The sequence below is a fragment of the Nestor notabilis genome, unplaced genomic scaffold, assembly GCF_000696875.1.
Source record: "Nestor notabilis isolate BGI_N333 unplaced genomic scaffold, ASM69687v1 scaffold26509, whole genome shotgun sequence".
Taxonomy (NCBI): Eukaryota; Metazoa; Chordata; class Aves; order Psittaciformes; family Psittacidae; genus Nestor; species Nestor notabilis.
This window is the reverse complement of record NW_009945470.1, coordinates 1-8,302: the sequence shown is the minus strand read 5'-3', so window position 1 is coordinate 8,302 and position 8,302 is coordinate 1. Positions and strand designations below refer to the sequence as shown.

Below are 8,302 nucleotides of genomic sequence, written 5' to 3'. Positions count from 1 at the left end.
CCGGCAGCCCGCGCGTGTTCCGGGATAGCGACCGCGTGGTTGGGCTTGGGAGGGGGGCGCTGACTGCACCGTGATTAGGCGTGAGGGCTGAAACCCCTCCCGGTAGCGCGGACACCAACACAAGCACCGTCCTCCTGAGCCACCGGGGTGTCACAGGCGAAAGGTGGGTGCTAGAGAGGTTAGGGTGGTGTTTGTTATTTGAGGTTCAGGGGAGCACAGTCGGGATTAAGGAAGGTGATTTAGGAAGGCAGGAACCCGCTCCTCCCCTTTACCCCAGCTGCCTGCCTGCACGGGCTCGACCTGAAGGTGCAGCTCTACCCCAAGCTGGTTTATAGCACTAGTTGTCCATAAATAACGTAGTAGTGCCAAAACCAACCACCCTGTTGTAACAACACACACTGAGTCTTTCACCACTCTTCAAATCCAGGTTAACTCACTGGGTCTTTCACCACTCCTCAAACCCAGGTTAACTCACTCAGTTCCAGTTGTAAGTACAAAGCTATCAATGTAACTCAGTTTTACAACTGAGTGCACAGACTTCAGGTCTGAGCCAGGGCTCCCCTTCCCCTGTATTTTGACACTGCCCTTGAGAGCCAGAAACCAGAAGTGAAGGTCTGCAGCTGGAACCAGAATGTTCCCAACCTTGGTCTAAGGATGGTGAAGTTTTAAATAACCCAAGACTCTGAAGCACAGAACATAACAGTTTATTGGGTAAAAAGAAAAGCAACTTCAGTTGTACACATCAGTGAAATGAAAAATAAATAACTGATTTTTAGAGCCAAATGTTTGATCAAGTTGCTATTATTTTGAGTGGCCACATGTTTACCAAAGAGGGGCTGCCCGTGACAGCAGAGGAGCTTTCGTTGCTGGGACAATCCACCACAGCCAAGGAAAACACAGCTTTGAGTGGATTTCTTACAAACATTCCATGGGGCACTTCTGGAGCTGACCACCATCCTGCAATAACAGATCCAACTCAGCCTTTAAGAGAAGACAGTCCAGCTCGCATTATTTCATCCACCAAGAGAATGTTGCTAGCGATCTCCGTGCTAGAAATAGAACAAATAGTGTTAGAAGAGCCACTGGACAGAGTTCAAAGACAACTCAGCTTCATTTCCACCTTTCCAGACAGTTTGCCCTATGCAGGATCCCTCCATTCCATGTTATCAATGATCAAACACCCATATGAAGTGAAAAATAGCGTTAACACTTACCACGAATGAAGCAGTTGCTTTTTGACATTGTAATTATCCCAGATTCCAGCTGCTGCAGCGACCATTGGCTCACCTGCAAAAGAAGTACAATGGTCTTTAAATAACAGACTCATAGAATTCAAAGACCTTCCACTGTCTAACATGTGATATTGCTACATCCAGCAGTGCTACCATGTCCTTTATCTTCACAAGGAACTTAACAGAATACATTTAAGTATCCCAGCGTGCCAAGCCTGCAGCACCAGGACACCTGCACAGCTTTTTATGGGAAGAGGGATAGCTGTCTGCAGTCAGAGCAACTTTATTCTTCATGTAGTTGATCCATGACAAGTTCTTACTAGAGCATCGTTCCATTAGTTGCGGAAGTTCTTACCAGTGTTCAGATCAACCCCAGTGAGCTGTCCCGACTCCGCATGCTCCGTCTGAACCTTCACTAGTGTTTCCTGGGGATCATAACCAGCATTCTGAGCGAGAACCTGCAAGAGAACAGACACATTAATTCATGTTGTTAATTAAGAGAGACCTCCAGCAGGAAACGCGATGGGTCCTGGCGTGCTTTAAAGCCACTTTATTCAGGAGTTCCTCGTACCTTAGGAACGATGAGCAGAGCATCAGCAAAAGCCTGAACTCCAAGCTGGACTCTTCCTTTTACATTAGGTTTATGTTTAAGAAGAGCATTAGCTACAGCCACTTCTAGTGCACCTGCTCCTGGAACCACACATCCTGCAAGGGAAAACTCGACAGTGAGACTTCACAATCAGCACCTATCCCAATTTAAACAGTACAGTTTGACCTCTTCCTTTACCTTTTGGAAGACAGCTTGTGTCTGATGAGGTAAGTACTTACACAGTTAACTACTTCTGAGTACAATGGATAAGAACAGTAATGCTAACTGAAAGCACTTCACACTGCAACACACTGAGCTTGGTGTCTGGCTGCATGGGATACCAATGAAACTGATAGAAAATTCACTGCTTTCAAGGTTTCAACAGAAGATCCTTAATACCCCTAAACAGAGGAGAGACTTACCATCCTCAATAGCGTTTTTAACAGCACGCAGACCATCTCTTACTGCATCCTTGATCTGTGTGAGCGTATGCTTATTTGGTCCCCTGATCAACAGGGTGACAGAGCGGGGGTTGTCACATTTCTCAATAAAGGTGTATTTCTCTTCACCCTGTGAAAAACCACAGGGTTACATATTCATGTCGTAATTTGCTCAATGTATACACACAGTAAGAAAAATTGAACACTTTCAGATTCGGTTCTGCACTCAAAGCATTTGAGAAAGTGATGAGAAGCGTAAGAACCTTATTTCTGTTTTTTCAACTTTACAGATATGAAGAGCACAGTATGGAAATAAGAGGAAAATACACTACCATAAGAGCAAACATCCAGGTAGATGTTCACTTACAAGTGGGACACTGGGATGTGAAATGCCACCAGCCTCTATTCACGCTCCAATAAAACTATTAAAACATGTAAGAAAAATCCATGCATGGATGTATTAAGACAAAAGAAAAGGTGGCACCAAGTGAGGTGTACTTAACCTGCCTTCAGCTGAAAGCTGTGTCATACTCACCAACGTATACTCATAGACAAGCCCTGCATGTCCCAGGCAGTCAAGAGTGAGATCGTCCAAGGAATTCATGGCAGTACCACCACATGCAAGGGTCAATCTGAGAAAGAATGTGTACAGCTCAGCACTTGCTTTGTATCAAGTACTACCTGAAGTCACTAATGTGACAGCAGTACTTCAGCATGCAGAACACCACACTGCTTGGAGCAGATTGGTTCTGTTCATGAAAGAGGCTCTTCACAAAAACAAGCTTGTAGAATTAAGTTTCCTCTACAGGCATCTAGATGTGAAGAGTGAGACAGCTCCAATTCCTGCATCACCCAGTGTGCTGAACTGACATCTCTACAGGTTGTACAAACTACCACTAAGTAACACCACCAAGAGCTGGAGAGATCGAAATGGACTTTTTAGTACATGTCCTTAAAAGCCAGACTTGAGTCACTGCTCAGGTTTGGAAAAGCATGTTATTTAACCCTCTCCTCTCCCCAGGAACTGACCTTTCCATGTTCCTCCTTTTAGCTCTCCGCAAAGCAACTATTCCTTCTTTTGCAAGTGCATCCAAGGAAACAGGGTCAATTCCCTAGAAATAAAGGAAGTGACAATCAGGATAAAGAAAAAGCTAAACACACTCTCTCTCAATCTAACACTAATGAGTAAGTTCTCCCCCAGGACTTAAAGATCTCAAATAGGAACTGTATGCATACATGCATAAGTACATCACCCTAATTTCAGCTATTTCTGTCTGCAGAATGGTACACAAAGGGAGTCAAATAGCACACGGCTGGCCAAGACAGCCAGCATTTCAAATTCATTTTTCTAGCTAGTTATATCCTTCATCTCACCTTCTGGTTGATCACAATAAATCCTTTATCTGAACTGCCACAGACTCTTCTTTTGAAGTCTGTGATTTTTTTCACTCTGTCTTCAACAAATTTTCTTTCTGCCTTCACAAGCTTCTCTCTCTCTTCAGCACTTTTATAGAAGAATCCAGAGCTCACCTCTCTAAAGGAGGAAAAAACCCCACAACAATATTGAAAAAGCAGTAAGAAAACTCTCCTCTATGCTGTAGAAATAAACTTAAGTATCATTCCTTTCAGCAATATTCTAAAGAAATGAATATAGAACAAACAAGGCACTCCCCTGTCCCAGACCAGCATAATCTCTGGTTCAGAGCTTTTCCATTGCAAGAAATAAGGCACATATTTGAAACTTAGCAAACTCCAAATTACGTATTTAGATGTTGCTCTAAAATATAAAGTTACACCCAAGAAAGGAAGGTCTTCCATCTTTTTCTTCAATAACAAAACCAAAACCCACTATGAAGCTCTGCCTCTCAAAGGCATTTTCTCAGCCACTAGCTTCCCTTTCCCAAAAGAGGACTGCAGAAGGAGCACTACCTCTTCCATTCCACCTTCTACACTACCTGCCTTGCTGTGGAAAAGCCTACACAGTCTTTTTGGTTCTTACTTAAGCACACCTTAAACAAGTTTTAGAAGACAGGAGCATTTTCTGCTCCTTACCTTGTTGCTGTGTACTTACGTTTTCTCATATTCTAGAGATACATTGCACGTAAGAACATAAGCATCTTCCATTCTTTTCTTCATGTCAGGATGACGAGCACCATGGTCCAAAACCAGCCCCCTGATCAGCCTGAAAGATTAGGAAGCGTTTTGTATGTCAACACACACATACAGGAGACACACATTTCATGGAAGTGCAGGCAAGTCAGAAAGTGGATCAGCTGCACTGTCGAACACAAACTGCCTGTGTTGGGAGTTAACAACCATGTATTCCACTTCCAAAGGCATGCCCACTCACGTAAAAAGCATACCAGGCAGTGTGAAAAAGGAATTTATTCTGGCATAGTGTCTGACTGCATTAGCTACTGAGGAAAGCTAGTGCAGAATTCATCCATGCCTATGGAATTTCCAACTAGATGACTACAACCCAGTTTCCATTCATCCAACGCTATTTTGTACTTGTAATGGACTGATACAAGCCTAAAGCATAAATGAGCTACAGACACTGACTGAGAAAATAAAGTATTTATTCAAGTTGCTGTGTAAAAGCCTAAGCCAGTGTTACCCTTTGCTATTCAAAAATCCAAGTTCTAAAAAGAAAACAACTCCCCACAAACTACTCAAAGATCAGGGCACCATTAAACTGAAGCTCAAAGATTCTCATTACTTACGTTGTGTCAGTTTCTGATTTGTGCTTCATCTCCATAATCTCTACCATGTGGAGGTCAATAGGCTCATCTGGTTTTCTGATTATCAAAACAGAATCTACTATAGCCTGGAAGAGAGGGAAGGGGGTGGGGGAAAAGCCCCAAGACAACCATTAGTCTTCCAAGGTGCAAGTTCACATCTTTCCATCCACCTTTCACTCAAGTAATAATCACCAGCTCTGTAAAACCTGGGCCTCTTCACACTAAAAGAGGCAGAAGACACAGACCTACCTCTGTGAGGATGTCAGCAAGCTCTGCATGAACTTTAGTACGGAGGGATGTTCTGGCAACATCTATAAGGGTCTCCCTGTCCATTTCCTTGGTTACTTTCACCTGCTCCAAAACTTCAAGTGCTTTTTCCTTTGCAATCTCAAATCCTTCTGCTACTATTCTAGGGTGCAAACCCTAGAACAAGGAAAGAAATCACTAGACAGCAGAAGACAAAATAGTACTTTCTCCTGAAACAGAACCTGCACTTTCAACACTCCGTGTCAAAACATCCTACAAAGACAAGAAAATGTACTGTCCTTCTGAATACATATAAAAGGAATGCAAATCCTTCCAATGCAGAGGAAAAGTACAGATTCCTCTAGCACAGAATTGAAACCAAGGGAACTACAAAGCACACTTGGGTGTTCACTGTGCAGTACAAACACCTATTCTGTAACTGCAACATCCAAAATACCTGCTATCAGGGAACATCTCCTTGTTAACACAGAAATAAAAGCAGCATTTTAACTCGCACAACACAGAAGTAACAGCAGGTATCAGACAAAACCTTATCAAAAGCTACAGTGTCAGTAAGTGGTCTTAAACAAGTCCTCCACTCCAGCTTCTCCCCCTTTTTACAAGTTCTGTGATACACACATTTTAAAGCAGAAACACAGATTCACTTTCACGTTTGACTTAAGAGTATTAAGCATCCAACAAAACAAGTTGAATGGTCTCAGATGAAGCTTATGACTTGTCCACCTACCAAAGAAATGCTGCATACATACCTCAGAGATATAGAGGTCTGCCTGCTTTAGGAGCTCACCAATGATCAAGACATTTGAGGTGGTGCCATCTCCAGTGATGTCATCTTGTGCTGTTGCTGCTTTTGCTATCAAGGAGGCCGTAGGGTGTTGTATTTGCTAAACAAAAACAAGAAGCTGAGCAGTAAGTCTTTCTGCACTGGTACAGGAAGCACGTAATCTGCAATCAGCTAAACAAAGTCTTTAAGAACTAGTCGGTGTTTTCACGATTCATGTCAATTCAGCAGGTTTCAACAAGGAACACCAGTAATTTTGACAATAAATGGATTGAATTAATCCATGTAACACTAATTCCCCCCTCAGATTATGCATCTATACACAGAAATGTTGAGTGCTGAGGGCCAAACTAGTCATCACGTCATGATTAGCCTGACAGAGCTTTTCTCTCCTTTAGGCAAAGGATGCACCATCACAACTGGACTGCTGCTGGCACTAAACCCAGCATTTTTAGAGCTAGTTTAGGAATCTCTGCATGATGACTGCTGTACATGTCCTCGCTGGTTTGCTATTCCTTTGGCAGTTTATTTTACTTATGAAACTAAAGAACATTCAGTTAGTTTGTTTCTTGCCAGTTGCTCTGCTAAGTAGTGCACTTGGTGTTCCAGCTATGAGCATAATAGCATCTAGTGGAACTAGATGACCTTAAGGTCTTTTCCAAACCTAACTATTCTATGATTCTATGATCATGCTTGCCCAGCCAGACTTCACAACCACCATATGTGACCTTGGGTTACTTACAGAGAACACACACATCACTTAGCATCCCCTTTGATTGCCTGAAGAGTATCTTAAAGTAGGCTGAAGCCTATGAACCTACAGAAAGGTACCTACAGTTGAAAGACTGGTGCTTAGTAATTGTACTAAAGTCCTGGGTTGGAAAGGACCTTTAAAGCTCATCTGGTTCCAACCCCCTGTCACAGGCAGGGACATCTTCCACAAGAAGCTCCAAGCCCCTGTGTCCAACCTGGCCTTGAACACTGCCAGGGATGGGGCAGCCACAGCTTCTCTGGGCACCCTGTGCCAGCGCCTCAGCACCCTCATTGTGAAGAACTTCTTCCTAATATCTAATCTAAATCTCCGTTTAAAGCCATTCCCCCTTGTCCTGTCCCTACCTGCCCTTATAAGAAGCCCCTCTCCAGGTTTCTTATTGACCCCTTTATGCACTGGAAGCTGCTCAAAGGTCTCTCTCCCAGAGCCTTCTCTTAATTGGGATGAACAAGCCCAACTCTCAGCCTGTCTCCCCATAGCACAGGTCCTCCAGCCTCTGAGCATTTTCATGGCCTCCTCTGGACTCACTTGAGCAGGTCCGCATGGTTCTTATGTTGGGGGCAGCCAGAGCTGAACACAGCAGTCCAGGTGGGTGAGTAGAGAGAGTGAGATAGAATCTAATGGGACCATTTCTTCTGCCATATACCTTTTAATTATTATTTCCTTTAAAGCACTACGTCTAGTACGAAAGAACCAATTTAACAATCTTTTTCCTGTCTCCCAGCTCACTGTGTACATGAACTTCAACACTTCATGCTGAATTACAACAGCTAGCAGAGTGCAGTACTCCACAGGCAGTAACAGGCCATGCTCAGCTGGAGGCACATTACAAGCCAACAGCACCAGGACCCAACCATGAGGCTGGCTCCCAGCATGCGAGACCCAGTGCAGTGAGTGGCAGAACAGCATCACCCCTCCTGTAATCTTCACCCCTACAGTGTGGATATTGTGAGACACCTCCTGACTCAACATGCAAGAGGTTTGGGCTGCATCTGTCTCCTAGTTCTGAACACTTCCCAGGCCATGCACCCATGGCAAACTCCACTATCTTAAACTGCTCAAGCACCACCGAAGAATGCTTTCTGTAAGCAGAAGATGACAGAAGTGCCAATATTGTTATTTTAACACGTTTCCTTTTAAACTGCCAGATTATAACAGAAACTTCATTCAACACCTACAACGCTGCACTTTACCTTCCTCCCAAGGCACTGAGCCCTCCATGCACAGTGGTGCACGCCACAGACATGCAGGGGCTACGCAGAACGTGGTGGCCCCCAGCCACAGGCACCCAAAGGCCATACCCAAGGTTCCCCCCCCCCCCCGCCGGGAGCACCAGAACCAGCTCACCATTTCCTGCAGCAGCACGTTGCCATCTTTGGTCAGCTTGATATCCCCAGAGGCCGACACCAGCCTGCGGGCGACACGAGGCGGGTGAGCAGCGCCCCGGCCCCACCACCCGTGCCCGCCCCAGGGCCCGCAT

At 44.5% G+C, this 8,302-nt stretch overlaps 1 protein-coding gene across 1 annotated transcript; it reads right to left on the bottom strand.

Annotated features, from left to right (window-relative positions):
* Positions 1 to 688: 688 nt before the first annotated feature.
* Positions 689 to 8,227, bottom strand: LOC104400693 (T-complex protein 1 subunit zeta). The gene is made up of 13 exons (XM_010022900.1): positions 8,170 to 8,227; positions 6,019 to 6,153; positions 5,252 to 5,425; positions 4,985 to 5,088; positions 4,333 to 4,443; positions 3,636 to 3,795; positions 3,291 to 3,373; positions 2,797 to 2,893; positions 2,244 to 2,391; positions 1,804 to 1,937; positions 1,588 to 1,690; positions 1,215 to 1,287; positions 689 to 1,049 (listed from the first exon to the last, which is right to left on the bottom strand). Exons 1-13 carry the CDS (start codon positions 8,170 to 8,172, stop codon positions 977 to 979), a joined length of 1,398 nt encoding a protein of 465 aa, XP_010021202.1. The 5' UTR covers positions 8,173 to 8,227; the 3' UTR covers positions 689 to 976.
* Positions 8,228 to 8,302: the final 75 nt, after the last annotated feature.